At 39.5% G+C, this 25,660-nt stretch overlaps 1 protein-coding gene and 1 long non-coding RNA gene across 7 annotated transcripts; both read left to right on the top strand.

The window, feature by feature from the left end:
* Nucleotides 1-223: 223 nt before the first annotated feature.
* LOC130540083 (uncharacterized) lies at nt 224-24,786 on the top strand. Of its 6 annotated transcripts, XM_057058990.1 has the most exons (14): nt 11,653-11,907; nt 12,623-12,919; nt 13,293-13,544; nt 13,726-13,854; nt 13,933-13,998; nt 14,293-14,331; nt 14,410-14,490; nt 14,690-14,758; nt 22,076-22,165; nt 22,523-22,588; nt 22,883-22,921; nt 23,000-23,080; nt 23,280-23,447; nt 23,681-24,786. In XM_057058990.1, exons 1-14 carry the CDS (start codon nt 11,856-11,858, stop codon nt 23,764-23,766), a joined length of 1,515 nt encoding a protein of 504 aa, XP_056914970.1. In that variant the 5' UTR covers nt 11,653-11,855; the 3' UTR covers nt 23,767-24,786. The 6 variants fall into 6 exon arrangements, with proteins under 6 accessions (XP_056914961.1, XP_056914978.1, XP_056914970.1 ...); XM_057058981.1 differs by lacking the exons at nt 11,653-11,907; nt 12,623-12,919; nt 13,293-13,544; nt 22,076-22,165 and adding exons at nt 224-485; nt 1,212-1,505; nt 1,879-2,130 and having other exon boundaries at nt 14,690-14,869; XM_057058998.1 differs by lacking the exons at nt 11,653-11,907; nt 12,623-12,919; nt 13,293-13,544; nt 13,726-13,854; nt 22,076-22,165 and adding exons at nt 224-485; nt 1,212-1,505; nt 1,879-2,130; nt 2,308-2,403 and having other exon boundaries at nt 14,690-14,869.
* Nucleotides 17,652-19,393, top strand: LOC130540110 (uncharacterized). The gene is made up of 2 exons (XR_008954312.1): nt 17,652-18,640; nt 19,190-19,393. It is a non-coding gene; the product is annotated as an uncharacterized LOC130540110 (long non-coding RNA).
* Nucleotides 24,787-25,660: the final 874 nt, after the last annotated feature.

The following is a 25,660-nucleotide window of genomic DNA, read 5'->3' as shown; positions in this document are numbered from 1 at the left end:
TGGGACAAAATTTGCTCTCAAATGTGTTCTTAATGACATGTGCGTCAGAATAAAGAATTTTGTGTAAAGTTCATTTAGCTGGGCCACAATAGCAAATGTAAACGTATTTATTCACTAGTTTTGTTAATTAGGCATGCGGTAACGTCCGTGTGGGTCTTCTGGACTGGTAACAAACCAAAGCGCCCGGCATTCAAACAGGAAGTAGGTCATCAGAGACTTCCGGTTCTGATATATTAAACGCAGCGAAGTGAGAGGGCGGATACTTTCGCTTTGGCAGGAAGAAAACAAATTTAAATATACACTCACCTGGGTTTTACCTGGCTCGTAGCGGTTTAGGCTTGTCACAACTTGACAAATAATTATCAACCCGTTCGTTACTTTGTGTCATCAATGTAGGAGAAGGAATGCTGCGGCGCTATTGTGTGCTCCTGGAATGGCTCCTCGGGTTTTCCAGGCTTTTTTCCTGAATGTGATCTTCTGCCTCGGTGAGTCTTTCTGGAGGTGATTGTTGTGCTGATTCATGCCTCGTTTGAGCTCTCGGAAAATAACCAATCATTTGATTCATTCATATTTTCTGAAATTATTTTAGTTGTAAAAGTTCCATTATATCATTTCGCTGTGGTTTGAGTGTAGTAATATTTCTGTGATAACTTCCTAACTTCTTTTGCGACTTATTATTCATCTTTGTTGATGGTCACTGTTATTACAGTGCTGTTACCGCTATGATATTCCATTTCTTTTATACAAAATATTTATATTATGTTTTTATTTGACATATTTGCACAGAGGACACTTTCACTTTCGCTTTCTCGTTCTCATGCACACTCACACCCACAGTTATGAGACAATATGGCGGCTTTTATTGGTTAATGCTGCAGCTATGTGATTTTCTCGGTGACCCTTCAGTTGCTGTTTTAGAGATTTCATCTGTTGTTTCTGACAGCAAACTTTTTTTCCTGCTATTGTTCATTTGAAAGCTAGCTGCTGTCCGTCAACATTACTGGTCCAGAACTGTGTTTTATTGGATCAGAACAGGCTCACTGATTGTGGGTGATGTTGTCCACGGCTGGTCCTGAGTGGTTGAACAATTTGATGAGAGGAAATGAAAATGGAATAAAAACTAGATGAATATTCTGGATTTGTCCAAACTCAGGTGCTTGAGCAACCATAACCCTTGTTTTTATTTTAACACTCCTCCGTTCTGTTTCTAGTTGCTGCACAGTCAATAAAATATGGTCTCAAGGGTCAGGAGGTGAAATTAAAGCCACAGATCCAGGAGCAGCAGCCTGATCAGATTCTGTGGATGCATGATGACAACAAAGTGGTCGAGTTCAATGGCAAAAAAGAAGATGTGTATGACCCATTTAAACACAGAACCACTCTTGACTGGCACTCTGCAGAGCTGCATCTGACCGACCTCAGATCTGAAGACAGCGGATTGTATGAATTGCAGTTATACATGCAAGAGAAATCCTATTTCTATTATTATACTTTGCAGGTTATTGGTGAGTATTTCTTTGCCAATAAAAGTGAAAGATTTGCAGTAGAAATTAAAATAAAATTAACTGATTTATCTTCTGATAGAACCTCAGTAAAGTATAATTGAGCAGTTTCATTTTGTAGCAGTTTTATGTAGAACACGACCGAGTGAAGCAGCTGAACTTCACTTTGTTCAGATTTTCACTTTTGTTTCATCATTTTCACGAGAGTTTGTGAAATATGTTTCAAATAATTCCATTAAATCCTAACGTACTGCTGCCCGTTACTGCTGACTCTGATCTCTGGCTGTTTATGATGGCCTTGTATTCAGTAATTATATTTTAATAGTTTAAACCACTCACTGTGACAAATGCATCATAACTTTCTGTCTTCCTAAAGATAAAGTTGCTAAACCAACAATCACCTGTGAGACAAACTCAAGCAAGAGCTCAAATCTATCTGGACTGCTGACGTGCTCAGCACCTCAGCCTGATATTGAGTACGAGTGGTTCTTCTATGGAAACACCCAGCCGGGCCCTCAGTTGAGGATATTTCTGGACAATAAGCATGATGAACGAGTGTACAGCTGCCGCGTGAGCAACCCCCTGAGCAACGAAACTGCTGAATTCACTGCAAAGGATTGTTACTCTGGTAGGATTTGATGTTGCTTTACTCCCAGTTTACCCAGCTTAACTTTTGAGTGTGCTTAAATGGGCTTAGCACCACTTCCATCTTACCATTTTAGCTTTTGTCCCTTTACCAGTTGAATGTTTCTGCTAGAAACAGCTTTAAAGGCTGAACCTTGGGTGACTTTTGTCTTCTGTGCAGGTGAAAGTTCACCTGGAGTTTTGGCTGCTGTCCTGTCTGCAGTCGCCCTGCTGCTGGTGGTGGCATGTGTAAAGATCTGCAGACGATGTTGTAAAGGTATTGGAATAAATGTAGGACTGACACTTGTTTTATAAATGATTAATATTTCGGTGGATTCTGAATTTTAACTTTCAGGAGGGGACAATGAAACAGCTGAAGATGGTGAAACTCAGCTGCCTCTGACATCTTCTCTTACAGGTCTGATATACTCAAAGATTTTATTTCTATGGTATATTTTTGCATTATGATGTACAAAACTTTGAACTCTAAACTCAGAACTCAGTCAAGTTTACAGGAACAACTACTGACATTAATCATAGTTTTATGGATTTAATCAGCATTTTGGTCTAAACTATTTATTTCTGTTTCAGAATATTGTAATAAACTGAAAGTGTTGGTGGTCTTAGACAAATATTTGGTGTAACTGGGAGCAGCAGGTAGTTTCACCTGGTTGAAATGTGTTTTTATTTCAGAAGGTGAAAGTCAGGTACAAGATGAGGCACCAAAACAGGATAAGACATTAATGCTCCCTCTTCTCACAAGCAGACTCAGTGGAGCTGATGTTCTCCTGTTTAACACTGTTCACTCAGGTGGCGTCAGACGTCAGAGACGAGTTTGAGCGATTTGGTGCTCAACAGACTCCAGCCAACAGCCACAGAAACCACCGAGGTTCAGTCTTTTAACCTTTGTCTCTTTTTCTGTTTACTTGTAAATTCTTACAGTTAAAGTCAAATTTATTTGCAGGAATTATTCTATTCTTAATCCTTAAATTCAAGTTTAAACTCCTCCATATGAAGAGGACATCATATATATAAACCAGTGTATTTATTGTAAACTGTGTATTGATTTGTTTCTTCATTGGTTCAGATTTCTGCCCTCAATCACAACAGAAGAGGCCTCGTCAGGGTCAGAAAGGAAGTGATGAAGGTGATGAAGGTACAGAACTGGTCAATGAGGTGTTTTCAGATGAACCAGATCCAGCTGTGAAGGAGGCATCTGATCTGGAATCTTCCACTGAACAAATTATTTTATTCCACAAATCTGATCAACTTGAAAGGTTTTAGAAGGAGCTGATTGATATACTTTTTGTTCTGTTCCACATGATATTATCTTCCTCCAGCTGTTTGCTCACATTTCAAGATTCAGAAGAAATATAAAAGACTCAAAAATGTAGTAAAAAACAAACTGCACATCAACTGAAATAAACAAGTATATTTTTTCTTCTTTTATAGATTCATATTTGCATTTAGTTGTAATATATTTATTTCTACCTCTTGTACAAAATATTGGTATTAATGCAAAGACTGACACTTGTTTTATAAATGATTAATATTTCAGTGGATTCTGAATTTTAACTTTCAGGACGGGACAATGAAACAGCTGAAGATGGTGAAAGATGTTGCTCTATTCCTCAATAATGTAGCGTGTTGGGGAGGGTCAGTGTGGGAATTTCCCAGCATGCTTTGTGGCAGTGTGTCTGTGGGTTCAGGTTGGTGTTAACCCTGTTTTTGTTCGTTGTAAATGTTATCTTTTGCAACTTTCAATGGTAGTGTTCTATTTATTGAGTTCTGGTTGTTGATGTATTTAATTACTGTTTTAATTACTGTTTGCACTTGCATAAGCCAGGTTATGTGTGTGATTGAAGACCTCCCTTCGTTCATGTGTCTGCAATTTTATCTATTTAAAAAAAATAAGGAAATCCATACTCATTACTACGCATTATGTTTATTCATATTTCCCACTTTAAAATAATGATGCTGCGGGTGACAAATTAAGACACTTTGTGTACAAGTTACACCTTTCTAATGTCTTTTCAATCATAGCTGAGTAATTTCTTTTAGTTTCAGATACAGCTCAGTTGCACACTGCCAGTACTCTGCCTTCTGTAAATGATTGCTGTGCGTGGCCAAGTCCAGGTACTCCTGCATGCTAATGGATTAATGTGATGTAAGTTCCAACACACACACACAAAATTTCACAATCTTTTGACCTTTGAACTCAAAGTGAATCATCCTATTTCATGCCTGATCCTGACAGTGAAATGATTGTGTGAGGGCAATTTGCTAAAACTAGAATGTTCTAAAAAAATCCGGATTTTTGCCACATTTGGGTATTTCAGAACTTTGGTCAAAAATCCGGATCATTTTGATCCTGAAAATCAAGATGATAATGATCCAACCTCAGAGGTGGATTTGGAAATGATCCTGTGTATGAAAAAAATAGTAATTTCTTACAAATGTTGTCTCGAAGACAGTTATTTTGAGTCATTCTCTTCACAATGTGACTTCAAAAACTAAAAATTATAGTTGATCACAACAGTCTTGTCATTTTAAAGCATTTTGTTAGCATGTGTGTCACACAAATACTTGTGTAATTTTACATTACATATAAAAGGGACTACTATGCTTCAAGTGATGTACCAAAATAAACATATACATTGTGCAAGACAGTATTTATTGTAACAAAAATATGACCGTTAAAATAAAAAAAGAACTGAAAACTTGCTCTCAGAATTCCATCACAAAATAAATAACTTTTCTGTAAAGTGATTCACATTAATTGTTTTTCAAGCAATTTAATTTGCAGTTTCACCAGTTCTTGTTTCAATTTTGTTAAATTAATCCGTTCATTGGTGAGGACAAGCTGTTGTTGCGTTCGCTCTTTTTCAACTTTCAGCAGCTTTAAGTAGGCATGATCCTGTGTATGACTCTTTGGCCTTTTGCTCCGGCACGTCAAGGGTGGTGGTTGTGGTGATGGTGTAACCCTCACCACATCAGCAGCTTGGGTCAAGGTCTGGCTGGTGGACAGTTCAGGTTGATCTGACTCAACAAAGGTAAGGGTGCTTGTCCCATCGCTGGACAGATTGAGTGGCCCCTGGGAGCCAATAGACTCTCCCACATCACAGGGTACAATCCCATGTAAAGCTTAAGAATCTGCTCCACCAATAATATCCAGAACCAGTAAACTCACCACGTTAGTAGCTTATTGTTTGAGATTTTTCCATCTGATCCACAGATCTGCGTTGGCCCACCGGTGGCATTAACCAGTTCTGTTATCTTCTCCAATTTTCATTTTTTGTTTTGGCATTTGAGCCGCTTTGTCCAGGACAGCTGAAATTGCCAAATAGCACATGATAATTTTCACCACCCTTCGAGCAGTGCATTTGTTTCAGTCGCAGAGAAGTGACCTCCTTCGGTCTTGCCCTCCATGTTGTCTGATTGCAAGTCACACCCAGGCTGGCTCTTTATACTACCATGAGGGATCGTTAAAATCAGGTGTGGTGGGACATGGGATTGGCTAAAAAGGGGTAAGTAGCAAATAGATTGAGCAAAATGACAGCGCTAGTGCATGTGATGCAACAACGTCAGAGGCAATACAAGCCTCGGCAATATACTGAACGACCAAATTTACTTCTGCAGTACTCTGATGAACAACTTTATTCAAGATATCGTTTCGGAACACAGGATATTATTTATTTATGTGATGTTCTTCGCCCTCATCTTCAAAGACCAACAGTGAGGAGCCATGCCTCGACTGTGGAGGAACAGGTGTTGATTGCTCTTCGTTTTTTTGCAAGTGGATCGTTTTTTGAAGTTATTGCAGATAGCATTGGAGTCACAAAATCAACAGTGGGATGTGTGGTGCATTCTGTGGCAAGAGCTCTTTCAAGTTTATTAAATGAGTATGTGAAATTTCCTGAAAATGAAGAAATTTCACAAAACAAAAAAACAGTTCTTTTCCATAGCAGGAATGCCGAACACTATTGGTGTGATAGACTGCACACATATACACATTCAAGCCCCTCATGAAAGAGAGTGGGAATTTGTAAACAGGAAGGGGCGCCATAGTATAAATGTGCAGTTGATTGGGAATGCTGACCTCCAGATAATAAATTGTGTTGTACGATGGCCGGGGTCTGTACACGATTCTCGGATTTTAAGAGAAAGCCACATATACCACCGGTTTCAACAAAACACTCCAGACGGAATCCTCCTTGGTGACAGTGGTTATCCTCTTCTTCATTGGCTGATGACACCTTTTGCAACAGTCACAAGCAACTCACAACAAAATTTCAACTATGCTCATACATCTACAAGGGGGACAATTGAGCACATCAATGGTATACTTAAACAGAGATTTGCCTGCCTTAATTATCTCCGAGTGGAGCCCAAAGAAGCCTGCAATATTATTTGTGCATGTATTGTGTTGCACAATATAGCACAAAAAAGAAGAGTGCCCATGGAGGAGGACGACATTCCACTTCCAGAAGGTCTGATAGAGGCACCACAACCACATCAAACTGACGAACCAGCTGGGAGAGCAGTCAGAAGTGCCATGGTTAATTTGTATTTTTCATAAAGAATGGGACAATTTCAACATAATACAGTTTGATTTTCACGAGTAAAAAGTCATGGTACGTATATTGTTTTTGAAATTTTGATTTTGTTTTTTTAATAAAATATTCAGGATTGATTTGTTGAAAATTATATTGATTTATTGTAACATGAGTTACTATTTTAAAGTTATAACATTGACATCTAAGTAGATAGTGGTAAAATCTTTAAATAAAATGTGACTTTTAGTTTGACACATGGCGCTTTATTTTGTTTTTAAACACATCAATTCCTGTTTCCTGGCAATGATCCAGTGGGAGGGACAGATTTGGAAATCCCTATCCAGGTGGATCAGGATCATTTTGATCCTATCCTGCAAGGTTTTGAAAAACTGGGATAGATTATTATGATCCACAGACCAGGATAGGGGGATTTACAAATCCGGATCATTTTGATCTGGATTTGGAGTTTTGAAATACTGGGCCCTGGACTGACAGCACAACAGTCCTGAAATACATAGACAGCGAGACTGCCCGCTACAAGACCTTCGTGGCAAACAGGATTACACTCATACGAGAGGCCACTAAACCATTGCAGTGGAGGTATGTCAGGACGTCGCAGAACCCAGCTGACAAGGCGACCAGGGGTCTGAAAGCTAGAAGCTTGATGCAAGATAGAGACTGGATAAATGGCCCACAGTTCCTTTTACAGCCAGAAAACATGAATCAGAACTTGCAGAATGATCCAGAGGTTAAAACCATCACAGTAAACACCACCCCCTACAGGACACCCTGACAGCACTGGGCAGCTCCTTCAGTGAGCAGCTGCTCCACCCTCACTGCGTGAAGGAGAGGTATCGCAGATCTTTCCTGCCGGCTGCTGTCAGACTGCACAATAAACATAACACCCGCTAACACAATCTGAATATTATATATTCTGATATGTATATTGCATTCACCCTCTGTACTATGTACAGGTACACAGAGGCCGAGTATCCATTTATCTGGATTATTGTAAATATACATCCTCTTTGTATATTCCAAATCCTGTTCTATTTGATTTTATCTTATTTTTCTCTGAGTGCTCTTGCTGCTGTTGTTGCACTGTAAATTTCCCCGTGTGGGACAATAAAGGATCTGAATCTGAATCTGAATCACAATTGATGAAAGGTTTGACTGTACGTCCAAATTACTTCAATACTACGACAGTTGGAACCGGTTGAAGAGGGCGGTTGCATGGATTATGGAAGTTAGAAAGTTGTTGATCCACCTGAAAAACAAAAGGAAAGAGTTTCTAAGTGAGACCAGTCAATCCGAAAAGGATCCAGAGAAGCAGAAGGTGATCGTGCAACAGAACATGGAAAGGTACAGAAGTACTATGGAAAAGAGATCTGTTACCTTTGAGCAGCTGATGACAGCAGAGGCGGAAATCATCCGGGACAGCCAAAGTCAATGCTTTCCTGAGGAAATTAGAGCTCTCTGCAGCAATAAGCCTGTCAAGAAAAGCAGCCAGGTGTACAGGCTCGATCCCATGTTGCAAGATGGCTTCCTGAGAGTAGGAGGACGGCTGAACAGAGCGGCCATGCCAGCTGAGACCAAACATTCTGTGATGCTCTCCAAACACTCCAGAGTTGCAATTCTCATACTGAATGAAATCCATGAGAAGATCGGTCACTCTGGGCGCAACTACATGTTATCGCAGTTGAGACAAAGGTTTTGGATCCCTCAAGCAACCTCAGCCATCAGGAAGATCATATCTAAATGCACGGTCTGCAGAAGACTTCGAGGACAAGTTGGAGAACAAAAAATGGCACCTCTGCTGGAAGATCGTCTTTTACCAGACAAACCGCCGTTTACCAACGTTGGAATTGATTACTTCGGCCCATTTGAAGTGAAACGGGGTCGGAGCACTGTTAAAAGGTACGGTGTTATGTTACCTACCTGCCTCACCATCTGTGCATATCGAGGTGGCAGATAGTCTTGACACTAGTGCTTGTATCAATGTCCTTCGTCGTTTCATAAGTAGCAGAGGACAGATCTCCATAATGCGTTCCGACAATGGCACCAATTTTGTTGGTTCCCGAGAAGGAATTGAGAGAAGCTGTAAAAAACCTGGACCAATCAGAGATGGAGAAGACAATGCAAGAGAGGGGCATCAAATGGATTTTCAATAGTCCAGCTGCCTCACATCAAGGAGGAATATGGGAGCGGCAAATACGCACAGTGCGTAGGATTCTCGGCGCTCTGCTAAAGGAACAGACCCTCACAGACGACAGTCTTCAAACCCTTCTTTGTGAGGTTGAAAGTATAATAAATGGCCGACCCATAACAAGTGTGTCAGATGATCCCTGCGACATTGAACCTCTGACTCCCAACCATCTGCTGTTGATGAAGACCCAGCCCAACATGCCACCAGGAATCTTCAACAAGGACGACCTACACGCAAGAAAGCGTTGGAGGCAGGTACAGTATCTTGCGGATCTATTCTGGCGTAGGTGGACTCGTGAATACTTACCCCTCCTACAGGAACGCCAGAAGTGGACGAGACAAAAAGGGAACTTTGAACCTGGCGATGTGGTGCTAGTAGTGGACAGTTCATCCCCACGAAACATGTGGATCATGGGAAGAATAGTACAAACTTTCCCTGATTCCAGTGGAACTGTACGTCGTGTGAAGTTGCAGACAGATCATCTTTAGTTTTCTTTTGCATCTTTATTTTAGAAAATAAATCTTTGGCCCTCAATAAAGATGTTTTTAGGATTTCGAACCCTATTTGTTGAATGATTTAAAATATCTTGATTCTTTTGAGAATTCTGAGTTGCATCATATTTCTGTTTCTTTCAGCATCGGAGAAGGAAAACAAAGTGCAGTTTATTCATTCAGCTGGTGAAGACAGAGAAGTCGGCTCAGCTCAGGTCATCAAAGAACCGGACACAAGTTCTACAGAAGCTGATCAATCAGTTGACAACAGTTCTGGAGAAGCTGATAAATCAGACATTCAGATAAACTTGACGTCATTTCATACTGGTGCTGTTTCGTGAGTCATTTCCAGTCATCCCAGTCAGAACCAGAGGAGGGAACCAGACCAACAGTTTCTTCAGGAGAAGCAGAATAAAAATAAATTACAAGCGATCATGATGACAAAGAACAAGTCTAGAATGTGAATGAATGCATCATCAGAACAACAAATGCAGATAAGATGATCCGAGTGTTGCAGGTAGAAACGGCACCAAGATGCAATAATGGAGGAACTCAGCAGGAGATCTTATTTTTTTAGAAATCAGCTCAGGTTCACAACGAGATGCAGCATTCAAGTAATCCAGGAAGTTATTCCACAGTGTGATGATCCACAGAGAAGAACATGGAAAACTCAGGCAGGCGATGACAGGCAGGGAACCGGCAGAGACTTGTTAAAACAGAAGAGAAGGCAATTTACCGGGACGGGGACAGGGACGGGGACAGGGACAGGTACGGGGACGGGGACAGGGACAGGGACAGGGACAGGGACAGGGGACGGGGACAGGGACGGGGACAGGGACGGGGACGGGGACGGGGACGGGGACGGGGACAGGGACAGGGACAGGCAGGAGCACAACACAAAGAGTGATGTGCCAGACAGGAGGTTTGAGCAGGTGTGCTGGATGATGCTGAGCAGCAGAGAGAAGACAGAGTGGGCTAGATTACAGGGTGGAGCAGGAGCAGACTGAGACAGAGGTCTGCAGACTCTGAAGACCCAGAGATGGACAACAGGAAGCCAACTGAGAACAATACAAAAGCAGCTTTGACTTTAAGTATATTCATCACTCAGGTATCTCAGTGGGCTGTTTTCCCTTTTTCTGACAAATATTTTTTCACCTTTTTAAGGACTTCAGTAAAACTGTTCCATGAGATATTTGATAGTTTTATTAGAGTATGAGGACATTTAGCTAATTAAGCTCTATGTTCTGCATTTGTTTAGTACAATAGAGAAATATTGTGTTTTTGTTGGTTAAACCTGCAAATGTCTGTCGGTATTACGGTCATCTAATTTTTATAGAAGAAATCTGAGAGTTGAATCTAAAGAAGCATGAAAAGTCCTCATGAGAGACACAAACACCAAAGGATTATCAATTCTTCCAAATTTAAGACACAAGCTTTGATATTTGATTGTTGGGCATTATTGTTATTACTAATCTAATAATATATGTGATTGTTTTTAAGTGTGGAAATTCAGCCTAAAAGTTGTTTTACTGTTAAAATAGTTGTTTTCTTATTTTTAAAGCTGGCTTTATACAAAGTGCTGTGGAGCTCAATCTCCAACTGTGGTCTGATTAACGAGACGAGGTAACACGCCTTGTGTTGAAATCTCCAATATTTTAGTGAGTGCATCACTTCAGCTGCGACTGGAGCAGATCAACAAACCCTGACCAGACTGCTGTGCTTGGACAACAGTAGTTCCACCAGCTGCAGGACAGTGGGACATGACATTGTGTGGAGCTCAGTTAAAAAAAGGGAAGGGGGCATTGGATTCATCCTGTGCAGAAAACTTTGGTTCATCTATTAAAGTGCTCTTACTCATGTGAATATGTTGCTGTATTTCATGTTTAAAGTGTTGTTTGTTCTAGAAGCTGAGCGGAAACCTTTAAATTAGGATGCAGTAGGATTTACGTCGAACCCACAGAAGGACATGCTTCAAGCTGACATTTAAGTCTGATTCCAGCAGGCTGAAGCAGTACATGCTGCCGTTTGAAGCAAATACACCAGACGGGACGGAATTTGCTCTCAAATGTGTTCTTAATGACATGTGCGTCAGAATAAAGAATTTTGTGTAAAGTCCATTTAGCTGGGCCTCAATAGCAAATGTAAACGTATTTATTCACTAGTTATGTTATTAGGCATGAGGTAACGTCCGTGTGGGTCTTCTGGACTGGTAACAAACCAAAGCGCCCGGCATTCAAACAGGAAGTAGGTCATCAGAGACTTCCGGTTCTGATATATTAAACGCAGCGAAGTGAGAGGGCGGATACTTTCGCTTTGTCAGGAAGGAAACAAATTTAAATATACACTCACCTGGGTTTTACCTGGCTCGTAGCGGTTTAGGCTTGTCACAACTTGACAAATAATTATCAACCCGTTAGTTACTTTGTGTCATCAATGTAGGAGAAGGAATGCTGCGGCGCTATTGTGTGCTCCTGGAATGGCTCTTCGGGTTTTCCAGGCTTTTTTCCTGAATGTGACCTTCTGCCTCGGTGAGTCTTTCTGGAGGTGATTGTTGTGCTGAATCATGCCTCGTTTGAGCTCTCGGAAAATAACCCATCATTTGATTCATTCATATTTTCTGAAACTATTTTAGTTGTAAAAGTTCAATTTTATCATATTGCTGTGGTTTGAGTGTAGTAATATTTCTGTGATAACTTCCTAACTTCTTTTGCGACTTATTATTCATCTTTGTTGATGGTCACTGTTATGACAGTGCTGTTACTGCTATGATATTCCATTTCTTTTGATACAAAATATTTATATTGTGTTTTTATTTGACATATTTGCACAGAGGACACTTTCTCTTTCTCTCTCTCATACACACCCACAGTTATGAAACAATATGGCGGCTTTTATTGGTTAATGCTGCAGCTATGAGATTTTCTCGGTGACCCTTCAGTTGCTGTTTTAGAGATTTCATCTGTTGTTTCTGACAGCAAACTTTTTTTCCTGCTATTGTTCATTTGAAAGCTGTCTGCTGTCCGTCAACATTACTGGTCCAGAACTGTGTTTTATTGGATCAGAACAGGCTCACTGGTTGTGGGTGATGTTGTCCACGGCTGGTCCTGAGTGGTCGAACAATTTGATGAGAAGAAATGAAAATGGAATAAAAACTAGATGAATATTCTGGTTTTGTCCAAACTCAGGTGCTTGAGCAACCATAACCCTTGTTTTTATTTTAACACTCCTCTGTTCTGTTTCTAGTTGCTGCACAGTCAATAAAATATGGTCTCAAGGGTCAGGAGGTGAAATTAAAGCCACAGATCCAGGAGCAGCAGCATGATCTGATTCTGTGGATGCATAATGGGATGGTGGTGGTTGTGTTCAATGGCAAAGAAGAAGATATGTTGGCCCGCCCATTTAAACACAGAACCACTCTTGACTGGCACTCTGCAGAGCTGCATCTGACCGACCTCAGATCTGAAGACAGCGGATTGTATGAATTGGAATTATACACACAAGAGAAATCCTATTTCTATTATTATACTTTGCAGGTTATTGGTGAGTATTTCTTTGCCAATAAAAGTGAAAGATTTGCAATAGATATTAAAAGAAAATTATTGATTTATCTTCTGATAGAACCTCAGTAAAGTATAATTGAGCAGTTTAATTTTGTAGCAGTTTTATTTAGAACACGACCGAGTGAAGCAGCTGAACTTCACTTTGTTCAGATTTTCACTTTTGTTTCATCATCATTCACAAGAGTTTGTGAAATATGTTTCAAATAATTCCGTTAAATCTTAACGTACTGCTGCCCGTTACTGCTGACTCTGATCTCTGGCTGTTTATGATGGCCTTGTATTCAGTAATTATATTTTAATAGTTTAAACCACTCACTGTGACAAATGCATCATTACTTTCTGTCTTCCTAAAGATAAAGTTGCTAAACCAACAATCACCTGTGAGACAAACTCAAGAGAGAGCTCAAATCTATCTGGACTGCTGACGTGCTCAGCACCTCAGCCTGATATTGAGTACGAGTGGTTCTTCTATGGAAACACCCAGCCGGGCCCTCAGTTGAGGATATTTCTGGACAATAAGCATGATGAACGAGTGTACAGCTGCCGCGTGAGCAACCGCCTGAGCAACGAAACTGCTGAATTCACTGCAAAGGATTGTTACTCTGGTAGGATTTGATGTTGCTTTACTCCCAGTTTACCCAGCTTAACTTTTGAGTGTGCTTAAATGGGCTTAGCACCACTTCCATCTTACCATTTTAAGCTTTCCCCCCCCTTTACCAGTTGAATGTTTCAGCTAAAAACAGCTTTAAAGGCTGAACCTTGGGTGACTTTTGGTCTTCTGTGCAGATGAAAGTTCACCTGGAGTTTTGGCTGCTGTCCTGCCTTCAGTCGTCCTGCGGCTGCTGCTGGTGGTGTTGGTGGTGGTGCTGGTGTTGGTGGTGGCAGGTGTACTGATCTACAGACGATATTATAAAGGTATTGGAATAAATGTAGGACTGACACTTGTATTATAAATGATTAATATTGCAGTGGATTGTGAATTTTAACTTTCAGGACGGGACAATGAAACAGCTGAAGATGGTGAAAGTCAGCTGCCTCTGACATTTTCTCCTATTAAAGGTAAAGCTGCTGAATACAGGTCTGATATACTCAAAGATTTTAGTTCTATGGTATATTTTTACATTATGATGCACAAAACTTTGAACTCTAAACTCAGAACTCAGTCAAGTTTACAGGAACAACTACTGACATTAATCATAGTTTAATAGATTTAATCAGCATTTTGGTCTAAACTATTTATTTCTGATTCAGAATATTGTAATAAACTGAAAGTGTTGGTGGTCTTAGACAAATATTTGGTGTAACTGGGAGCAACAGGTAGTTTCACCTGGTTGAAATGTGTTTTTATTCCAGAAGGTGAAAGTCAGGTACAAGATGAGGCACCAAAACAGGGTAAGACATTAATGCTCCCTCTTCTCACAAGCAGACTCAGTGGAGCTGATGTTCTCCTGTTTAACACTGTTCACTCAGGTTGGCTCAGACGTCTCAGAGACCAGTTTGAGCTATTTGGTGCTCAACAGACTCCAGCCAACAGCCACAGAAACCACCGAGGTTCAGTCTTTTAACCTTTGTCTCTTTTCCTGTTTACTTGTTAATTCTTACAGTTAAAGTCAAATTTATTTGCAGGAATTATTATTATTATTATTCATATTATGCAAGTTGAGACTCCTCCATATGAGAGGACATCATATATATAAACCAGTGTATTTATTGTAAACTGTGTATTGGTTTGTCTTTTTCATTGGTTCAGATTTCTGCCCTCAATCACAACAGAAGAGGCCTCGTCAGGGTCAGAAAGGAAGTGATGAAGATGATGAAGGTACAGATCTGGTCACAGACCTGACAGAGAAAATTAATCAGCTGGCTATTGCTAAACCAAATCCAGCTGAGAAGGAGGCATCTGATCTGGAATCTTCCACTGAACAAACAGGTTTGGAGTCTGTCTTTATTATTTTATTCCACAAATCTGATCAACTTGAAAGGTTTTAGAAGGAGCTGATTGATATACTTAGTTTGTTCTGTTCCACATGATATTATCTTCCTCCAGTGTGCTAACATTTCAAGATTCAGAATAAATATAAAAGACTCAAAAAGTAGTAAAAAACAAACAAACTGCACATCAACTGAAACAAACAAGTATATTTAATCTTCTTTTTATGAAATTTTTTCATTTTGTGATGCACAAAACTTTGAACCCTAAACTCAGAACTCAGTGATCTTTATTTACTGTATTGATGGAGAGTTCCAGGAGTTTTAAAGTCTAGAAAACTCTTTTAGAGCTCCACAGGTGAACGGCTTTTCAACCAAATTTTATACATCTGAATCACAATGAACCCCCAAACTGTCTATTCCAGTTTTCCAGTGGATATGTAGGTTAAACACTTGGTATTAACAATGTTTTCTTTGTTGGATTGGAATTCTGTGGCCTGCAGACACTCTGACTGCACCACAGCAGCAATATACAAACGTGGGGAAAAACCTCTCACATCCCCATCAGGCAGCAATAATGGCTAGTTCGTACTGTTAACAACAAAATGGTAATAGATAATATGTATAATTCAATACGGTAGAAATCTTGTTTCAAAACAGCTTGATGGTATCGTTAACAAAAATATTCTGTACAAAACAACTTTAGTTTTCTCACTTTTGCATCTTTATTTTAGAAAATAAATCTTTGGCCCCTCAATATAATTGTTTTTAGGATTTCGGACCCTATTTGTTGAATGATTTAAAATATCTTGATTCTTTTGAGAATTCTGAGTTGCATCATATTTTTGTTCCTTTCAGCATCGGAGAAGGAAAACAAAGAGCAGTTTATTCATTCAGCTGGTGAAGACAGAGAAGTCGGCTCAGCTCAGGTCATCAAAGAACCGGACACAAGTTCTACAGAAGCTGATAAATCAGTTGACAACAGTTCTGGAGAAGCTGATAAATCAGTTGACAAAAGTTCTGGAGAAGCAGATAAATCAGTTGACAAAAGTTCTGGAAAAACTGATAAATCAGTTGACAACAGTTCTGGAGAAGCTGATAAATCAGTTGACAAAAGTTCTGGAAAAGCTGATAAATCAGTTGACAACAGTTCTGGAAAAGCTGATAAATCAGTTGACAAAAGTTCTGGAAAAGCTCATAAATCAGTTGACTACAGTTCTGGAAAAGCTGATAAATCAGTTGACAACAGTTCTCGAAAAGCAGATAAATCAGTTGACAAAAGTTCTGGAAAAGCTGATAAATCAGTTGACCAAGGTTCTGTAAAAGCTGATAAATCAGTTGACAAAAGTTCTGGAAAAGCTGATAAATCAGTTGACAAAAGTTCTGGAACAGCAGATAAATCAGTCGACAAAAGTTCTGGAAAAGCTGATAAATCAGTTGACAAAAGTTCTGGAGAAGCTGATAAATCAGTTGACCAAAGTTCTGGAAAAGCAGATAAATCAGTTGACAAAAGTTCTGGAAAAGCTGATAAATCAGTTGAGAACAGTTCTCGAAAAGCAGATAAATCAGTTGACAAAAGTTCTGGAAAAGCTGATAAATCAGTTGACAAAGGTTCTCGAAAAGCAGATAAATCAGTTGACAAAAGTTCTGGAAAAGCTGATAAATCAGTTGACAAAAGTTCTGGAACAGCAGATAAATCAGTTGACAAAAGTTCTGGAAAAGCTGATAAATCAGTTGACAAAGGTTCTCGAAAAGCAGATAAATCAGTTGACAAAAGTTTTGGAAAAGCAGATAAATCAGTTGACAAAAGTTCTGGAAAAGCTGATAAATCAGTTGACAAAGGTTCTCGAAAAGCAGATAAATCAGTTGACAAAAGTTCTGGAAAAGCTGATAAATCAGTTGACAAAGGTTCTCGAAAAGCAGATAAATCACTTGACAAAAGTTCTGGAAAAGCTGATAAATCAGTTGACAAAAGTTCTGGAACAGCAGATAAATCAGTTGACAAAAGTTCTGGAAAAGCTGATAAATCAGTTGACAAAGGTTCTGGAAAAGCAGATAAATCAGGTGACAACAGTTCTGGAAAAGCTGATAAATCAGTTGACAAACGTTCTGGAGAAGCAGATAAATCAGTTGACAACAGTTCTGGAGAAGCTGATACATCAGATGACAACAGTTCTGGAGAAGCAGATAAATCACTTGACAAAAGTTCTGGAAAAGCTGATAAATCAGTTGAGAACAGTTCTCGAAAAGCAGATAAATCAGTTGACAAAAGTTCTGGAAAAGCTGATAAATCAGTTGACAAAGGTTCTCGAAAAGCAGATAAATCAGTTGACAAAAGTTCTGGAAAAGCTGATAAATCAGTTGACAAAAGTTCTGGAAAAGCTGATAAATCAGTTGACAAAAGTTCTGGAGAAGCTGATGAATCAGTTGACAAAGGTTCTGATAAAGCAGATAAATCAGTTGACAAAGGTTCTGGAAAAGCAGATAAATCAGTTGACAAAAGTTCTGGAGAAACTGATAAATCAGTTGACAAAAGTTCTGGAAAAGCAGATAAATCAGTTGACAAAAGTTCTGGAAAAGCTGATAAATCAGTTGACAAAGGTTCTGGAAAAGGAGATAAATCAGTTGACAAAAGTTCTGGAGAAACTGATAAATCAGTTGACAAAAGTTCTGGAAAAGCAGATAAATCAGTTGGCAAAAGTTCTGGAGAAGCTGATAAATCAGTTGACAACAGTTCTGGAAAAGCTGATAAATCAGTTGACAAAGGTTCTGGAAAAGCAGATAAATCAGTTGACAAAAGTTCTGGAAAAGCTGATAAATCAGTTGACAAAAGTTCTGGAAAAGCAGATAAATCAGTTGACAAAAGTTCTGGAAAAGCAGATAAGTCAGTTGACAAAAGTTCTGGAAAAGCTGATAAATCAGTTGACAAAAGTTCTGGAAAAGCTGATAAATCAGTTGACAAAAGTTCTGGAGAAGCTGATCAATCAGTTGACAACAGTTCTACAGAAGCTGATAAATCAGTTGACAACAGTTCTGGAGAAGCTGATAAATCAGACATTCAGATAAACTTGACGTCATTTCATACTGGTGCTGTTTCGTGAGTCATTTCCAGTCATCCCAGTCAGAACCAGAGGAGGGAACCAGACCAACAGTTTCTTCAGGAGAAGCAGAATAAAAATAAATTACAAGCGATCATGATGACAAAGAACAAGTCTAGAATGTGAATGAATGCATCATCAGAACAACAAATGCAGATGAGATGATCCGAGTGTTGCAGGTAGAAACGGCACCAAGATGCAATAATGGAGGAACCCAGCAGGAGATCTTATTTTTTTTAGAAATCAGCTCAGGTTCACAACGAGTTGCAGCATTCAAGTAATCCAGGAAGTTATTCCACAGTGTGATAATCCACAGAGAAGAACATGGAAAACTCAGGCAGGCGATGACAGGCAGGGAACCGGCAGAGACTTGTTAAAACAGAAGAGAAGGCAATTTACCGGGACAGGGACAGGGACAGGGACGGGGACAGGGACAGGGACGGGGACAGGCAGGAGCACAACACAAAGAGTGATGTGCCAGACAGGAGGTTTGAGCAGGTGTGCTGGATGATGCTGAGCAGCAGAGAGAAGACAGAGTGGGCTAGATTACAGGGTGGAGCAGGAGCAGACTGAGACAGAGGTCTGCAGACTCTGAAGACCCAGAGATGGACAACAGGAAGCCAACTGAGAACAATACAAAAGCAGCTTTGACTTTAAGTATATTCATCACTCAGGTATCTCAGTGGGCTGTTTTCCCTTTTTCTGACAAATATTTTTTAACCTTTTTAAGGACTTCAGTAAAACTGTTCCATGAGATATTTGATAGTTTTATTAGAGTATGAGGACATTTAGCCAATTAAGCTCTATGTTCTGCATTTGTTTTGTACAATAGAGAAATATTGTGTTTTTGTTGGTTAAACTTGCAAATGTCTGTCGGTATTACAGTCAAATATTTTATAGAAGAAATCTGAGAGTTGAATCTAAAGAAGCATGAAAACTCCTCACGAGAGACACAAATACCAAAGGAGTATCAATTCTTCCAAATTTAAGACACAAGCTTTGATATTTTATTGTTGGGCATTATTGTTATTACTAATCTAATAATATATGTGATTGTTTTTAAGTGTGGAAATTCAGCCTAAAAGTTGTTTTACTGTTAAAATAGTTGTTTTCTTATTTTTAAAGCTGGCTTTATACAAAGTGCTGTGGAGCTCAATCTCCAACTGTGGTCTGATTAACGAGACGAGGTAACACGCCTTGTGTTGAAATCTCCAATATTTTAGTGAGTGCATCACTTCAGCTGCGACTGGAGCAGATCAACAAACCCTGACCAGACTGCTGTGCTTGGACAACAGTAGTTCCACCAGCTGCAGGACAGTGGGACATGACATTGTGTGGAGCTCAGTTAAAAAAAGGGAAGGGGGCATTGGATTCATCCTGTGCAGAAAACTTTGGTTCATCTATTAAAGTGCTCTTACTCATGTGAATATGTTGCTGTATTTCATGTTTAAAGTGTTGTTTGTTCTAGAAGCTGAGCGGAAACCTTTAAATTAGGATGCAGTAGGATTTACGTCGAACCCACAGAAGGACATGCTTCAAGCTGACATTTAAGTCTGATTCCAGCAGGCTGAAGCAGTACATGCTGCCGTTTGAAGCAAATACACCAGACGGGACGGAATTTGCTCTCAAATGTGTTCTTAATGACATGTGCGTCAGAATAAAGAATTTTGTGTAAAGTCCATTTAGCTGGGCCTCAATAGCAAATGTAAACGTATTTATTTACTATTGTTGTTAATTAGGCATGAGGTAACGTCCGTGTGGGTCTTCTGGACTGGTAACAAACCAAAGCGCCCGGTATTCAAACAGGAAGTAGATGCATCAGAGACTTCCGGTTCTGATCAAATCAACGCAGCGAAGTGAGATGGCGGATACTTTCGCTGTGGCAGGAAGGAAACAAATTTAAATATACACTCAACTTGACAAATAATTATCAACCCGTTCGTTACTTTGTGTCATCAATGTAGGAGAAGGAATGCTGCTGCGCTATTGTGTGCTCCTGGAATGGCTCCTCGGGTTTTCCAGGCTTTTTTCCTGAATGTGATCTTCTGCCTCGGTGAGTCTTTCTGGAGGTCATTGTGCTGAATCATGCCTCGTTTGAGCTCTCGGAAAATAACCCATCATTTGATTCATTCATATTTTCTGAAATTATTTTAGTTGTAAAAGTTCCATTTTATCATATCGCTGTGGTTTGAGTGTAGTAATATTTCTGTGATAAGAATTAAGAGACTTCCTAACTTCTTTTGCGACTTATTATTCATCTTTGTTGATGGTCACTGTTATTACAGTGCTGTTACTGCAATGATATTCCATTTCTTTTATACAAAATATTTTTATTATTTTTTTATTTGACATATTTGCACAGAGGACACTTTCGCTTTCTCTCTCATACACACCCACAGTTATGAGACAATATGGCGGCTTTTATTGGTTAATGCTGCAGCTATGTGATTTTCTCGGTGACCATTCAGTTGCTGTTTTAGAGATTCCATCTGTTGTTTCTGACAGCAAACTTTTTTTCCTGCTATTGTTCATTTGAAAGCTAGCTGCTGTCCGTCAACATTACTGGTCCAGAACTGTGTTTTATTGGATCAGAACAGGCTCACTGATTGTGGGTGATGTTGTCCACGGCTGGTCCTGAGTGGTTGAACAATTTGATGAGAGGAAATGAAAATGGAATAAAAACTAGATGAATATTCTGGATTTGTCCAAACTCAGGTGTTTGAGCAGCCATAACCCTTGTTTTTATTTTAACACTCCTCTGTTCTGTTTCTAGTTGCTGCACAGTCAATAAAATATGGTCTCAAGGGTCAGGAGGTGAAATTAAAGCCACAGATCCAGGAGCAGCAGCCTGATCTGATTCTGTGGATGCATAATGGGAGGGCGGTGGTTGGGTCCAATGGCAAAGAAGAAGATGTGTATGGCCCATTTAAACACAGAACCACTCTTGACTGGCACTCTGCAGAGCTGCATCTGACCGACCTCAGATCTGAAGACAGCGGATTGTATGAATTGGAATTATACACGCAAGAGAAATCCTATTTCTATAATTATACTTTGCAGGTTATTGGTGAGTATTTCTTTGCTGATACTTTACTGAACCAAAGTGAAAGATTTGCAATAGAAATTAAAATAAAATTAACTGATTTATCTTCTGATAGAACCTCAGTAAAGTATAATTGAGCAGTTTAATTTTGTAGCAGTTTTATTTAGAACACGACCGAGTGAAGCAGCTGAACTTCACTTTGTTCAGATTTTTACTTTTGTTTCATCATTTTCACAAGAGTTTGTGAAATATGTTTCAAATAATTCCGTTAAATCCTAACGTACTGCTGCCGTTACTGCTGACTCTGATCTCTGGCTGTTTATGATGGCCTTGTATTCAGTAATTATATTTTAATAGTTTAAACCACTCACTGTGACAAATGCATCATAACTTTCTGTCTTCCTAAAGATAAAGTTGCTAAACCAACAATCACCTGTGAGACAAACTCAAGCAAGAGCTCAAATCTATCTGGACTGCTGACGTGCTCAGCACCTCAGCCTGATATTGAGTACGAGTGGTTCTTCTATGGAAACACCCAGCCGGGCCCTCAGTTGAGGATATTTCTGGACAATAAGCATGATGAACGAGTGTACAGCTGCCGCGTGAGCAACCCCCTGAGCAACGAAACTGCTGAATTCACTGCAAAGGATTGTTACTCTGGTAGGATTTGATGTTGCTTTACTCCCAGTTTACCCAGCTTAACTTTTGAGTGTGCTTAAATGGGCTTAGCACCACTTCCATCTTACCATTTTAGCTTTTGCCCCTTTACCAGTTGAATGTTTCTGCTAAAAACAGCTTTAAAGGCTGAACCTTGGGTGGACTTTTGGTCTTCTGTGCAGGTGAAAGTTCATCTGTAGTTTTGGCTGCTGTCCTGTCTGCAGTCGTCCTGCTGCTGGTGGTGTTGGTGGTGGTGGTGGTGTAGTGATCTACAGACGATATTATAAAGGTATTGGAATAAATGTAGGACTGACACTTGTATTATAAATGATTAATATTGCAGTGGATTGTGAATTTTAACTTTCAGGACGGGACAATAAGGGTGAATGTCAGAATGAATGTGATGAAGGTACAGATCTGGTCACTGAGCTGGTCTCAGATGAACCAGATCCAGCGGCGAAGGAGGCATCTGATCTGGAATCTCCCACTGAACAAACAGGTTTGGAGTCTGTCTTTATTATTTTATTCCACAAATCTGATCAACTTGAAAGGTTTTAGAAGGAGCTGATTGATATACTTAGTTTGTTCTGTTCCACATGATATAATCTTCCTCCAGCTGTTTGCTAACATTTCAAGAATCAGAAGAAATATAAAAGACTCAAAAAGTAGTAAAAAACAAACTGCACATCAACTGAAATAAACAAGTATATTTTTTCTCCTTTTATAGATTCATATTTGCATTTAGTTGTAATATATTTATTTCTGCCTCTTGTTCAGAATATTGGAATAAATACAAGACTGACACTTGTTTTATAAATGATTAATATTTCGGTGGATTCTGAATTTTAACTTTCAGGACGGGACAATCAAACAGCTGAAGATGGTGAAAGTCAGCTGCCTCTGACATCTTCTCCTATTAAAGGTAAAGCTGCTGAATACAGGTCTGATATACTCAAAGATTTTATTTCTATGGTATATTTTCGCATTATGATGCACAAAACTTTGAACTCTAAACTCAGAACTCAGTCATGTTTACAGGAACAACTACTGACATTAATCATAGTTTTATGGATTTAATCAGCATTTTGGTCTAAACTATTTATTTCTGATTCAGAATATTGTAATAAACTGAAAGTGTTGGTGGTCTTAGACAAATATTTGGTGTAACTGGGAGCAACAGGTAGTTTCACCTGATTGAAATGTGTTTTTATTCCAGAAGGTGAAAGTCAGGTACAAGATGAGGCACCAAAACAGGGTAAGACATTAATGCTCCCTCTTCTCACAAGCAGACTCAGTGGAGCTGATGTTCTCCTGTTTAACACTGTTCACTCAGGTAGTGTCAGACGTCTCAGAGACGAGTTTCAGCGATTTGGTGCTCAACAGACTCCAGCCAACAGCCACAGAAACCACCGAGGTTCAGTCTTTTTAACCTTTGTCTCTTTTCCTGTTTACTTGTTAATTCTTACAGTTAAAGTCAAATTTATTTGCAGGAATTATTCTGTTCTTAATCCTTAAATGCAAGTTGAAACTCCTCCATATGAAGAGGACATCATATATATAAACCAGTGTATTTATTGTAAACTGTGTATTGATTTGTTTCTTCATTGGTTCAGATTTCTGCCCTCAATCACAACAGAAGAGGCCTCGTCAGGGTCAGAAAGGAAGTGATGAAGATGATCAAGGTGATGAAGGTACAGAACTGGTCACTGAGGTGGTCTCAGATGAACCAGATCCAGCTGAGAAGGAGGCATCTGATCTGGAATCTTCCACTGAACAAACAGGTTTGGAGTCTGTCTTTATTATTTTATTCCACAAATCTGATCAACTTGAAAGGTTTCAGAAGGAGCTGATTGATATACTTAGTTTGTTCTGTTCCACATGATATAATCTTCCTCCAGCTGCTTGCTAACGTTTCAAGATTCAGAAGAAATGTAAAAGACTCAAAAATGTAGTAAAAAACAAACAAACTGCACATCAACTGAAATAAACAAGTATATTTTTTCTCCTTTTATAGATTCATATCCCTGGAGTACTGAGAACTCTCAGCAGAGGTCGCTGTCTACTGTTTCGCTGATGTTGGGCGATCACGTCTCAATATAAAATGAGCAGTTTTTGATATCTGAACACAGTTCGTGTTTCGTGTGTTCGCTCTTTCTGATAAGAATTACTTTACAAGATGTTTGTTGGGGTTTTTCACCCCTTTGACTTGCTGCACTGGCTGCCGAAATACCTTCAGGAAGTGTGCCTGCTCGTCTTGCAGCATCCACTCAAGCAAATAATCTTCTTTCACGTAAATCGACTCCAGGCGAGCAGGCAGACACGACCATGGCATAATTTGATAATGCACCTTAAACCGGGATTAGCAGAGAGCACTAACCCAATTTGATCTGCTCTCTGCAAGTTGCATCTCATGTGGGTGCCAATTTGTCAGTTTAGATGTCCTCTCTGTGGCCCCCACATCTGCATGGCTTTTTACTTTAAAAGGAAGGACTAAGTTGGTGTGAGTCATTTTGCATTTTGAAGTATTTTAAAATCGATGCCTGTGGCTAACCACATCCTGCCCTCAGTAGGAGCACAAGTGATCACTGAATGCACTGCAGCATTTACTGGCTGCTGTAACAACGAGCCACCACCACCACCAGAGGTTGCAGCAATGTGCTTAAACACCACAGTATTCACAAGAATGGATGCCGCTCATCATTTTTAGAACCAAGACCTTTCTGCTGTTCTGGCGAGTAAAAAAAATGACAGATGGGTGAAAAATGGAAAAAAGCTAAACTCATTGCACTCATATTAGTTATAATACGTCAGATGACGGGCATGTTCTAGCAGAAGTCTTGAGATTTGAGATCCTGGTGCTACTCCTGGAACATTGGCTACCTGCTGATTACACAGTCACAGGACCCAGCTCGACCAGAATGACAGGCTTTTGGGAACTCAGGCCTGTTTTTTTGTCCATTTGTGTGTGAGTGATGGGAAATTCCAAACATCTCACAAGAGAGAGAGTTGAGCTGTGGCTCCCCATTAATTCATGGTGGACTTGCCTGATGAGTCATTGATATAGATCCTAAAATATTGTGTTGTATGTTATATTGTATGTTAAAGTGATGGTAAAGCACAGACCTTACCACTTACTATTTATGTATATACTGTATATAAGTCTTATTTTATTTTATTTATCTTATTCTAGTGTGGTCTTCTTTATGTTGAATGTCGCAGCGGCACACCATGACAAATTCCTAGTTTGTGTAATACTGTGTATTACATGAACAATGGCAATAAACCTGCTTCTGATTCTGATTCTGATTCTGACCTGCTTACTTCAAGAGTGGCTTTGTTCGAGATATACGTGTTTTCAAGCAACAGGAAATGTGCCTGTTCTGCATTCCTTTTGATTCTACCCCTCTAGGGTTCTTTAGTCGATGAGCGTGAGCTTCAAAAAGGAGCTAAAAAGATGCTTTTGAAACACAATGCTTTACTGGTTCATCTGCATTTTTGTGAAAATCCTAAAGTAAAAGGTTAGAACTTCCCTTTACTTCTGTGGAAGTGTATTCTGGGTATACTGACACATCATAAGACTAACTTCCCTACAATGCAGAGGTGTTGTTAACATGCATGCCTAACAGGATAAGACATGTCGTCCTATAACTTTAAGCTCTCAGCAGGACGTTGAATGTGTCTGCACTACTGCGGGGGCTCTATTGCAATACGTTTGAAATGTGTCTGCTTTATATTAAAATTTATGTTCTTATCTGCATGATGGTAATGGCCTCATTTCATTTCCCTTTTCTCTGCTGCAGAAAAATGGGGATGCTAGTGATAAAAACAAAACTTTACAAAGATAAAAGGTAGTTAGGCAGTAAGTCTGCATGAGACATGCCCTAATAATGAACAATGTGCCCCAGGTTACATGCCTAAACACAGCTGATCTAAATATTACAGCTGCGATGTGGGTTTTTACGATTTTTTTCTTTAGTGATACATAGCAAGTAGA

This window comes from Takifugu flavidus, chromosome 1, assembly GCF_003711565.1.
Source record: "Takifugu flavidus isolate HTHZ2018 chromosome 1, ASM371156v2, whole genome shotgun sequence".
Taxonomy (NCBI): Eukaryota; Metazoa; Chordata; class Actinopteri; order Tetraodontiformes; family Tetraodontidae; genus Takifugu; species Takifugu flavidus.
This window is presented reverse-complemented; position numbering and strand designations above follow the sequence as displayed.

Bases quoted from the DNA above. Each gene is read 5' to 3' on its own strand.
- LOC130540083 (XM_057058975.1), top strand. From the start codon at position 11,856: ATGGCTCTTCGGGTTTTCCAGGCTTTTTTCCTGAATGTGACCTTCTGC. The intron at 14,332-14,409 runs GTAAGACATTAA...CTGTTCACTCAG, and splicing joins AGATGAGGCACCAAAACAGG to GTTGGCTCAGACGTCTCAGA. The intron at 22,589-22,882 runs GTAAAGCTGCTG...TTTTTATTCCAG, and splicing joins GACATCTTCTCCTATTAAAG to AAGGTGAAAGTCAGGTACAA.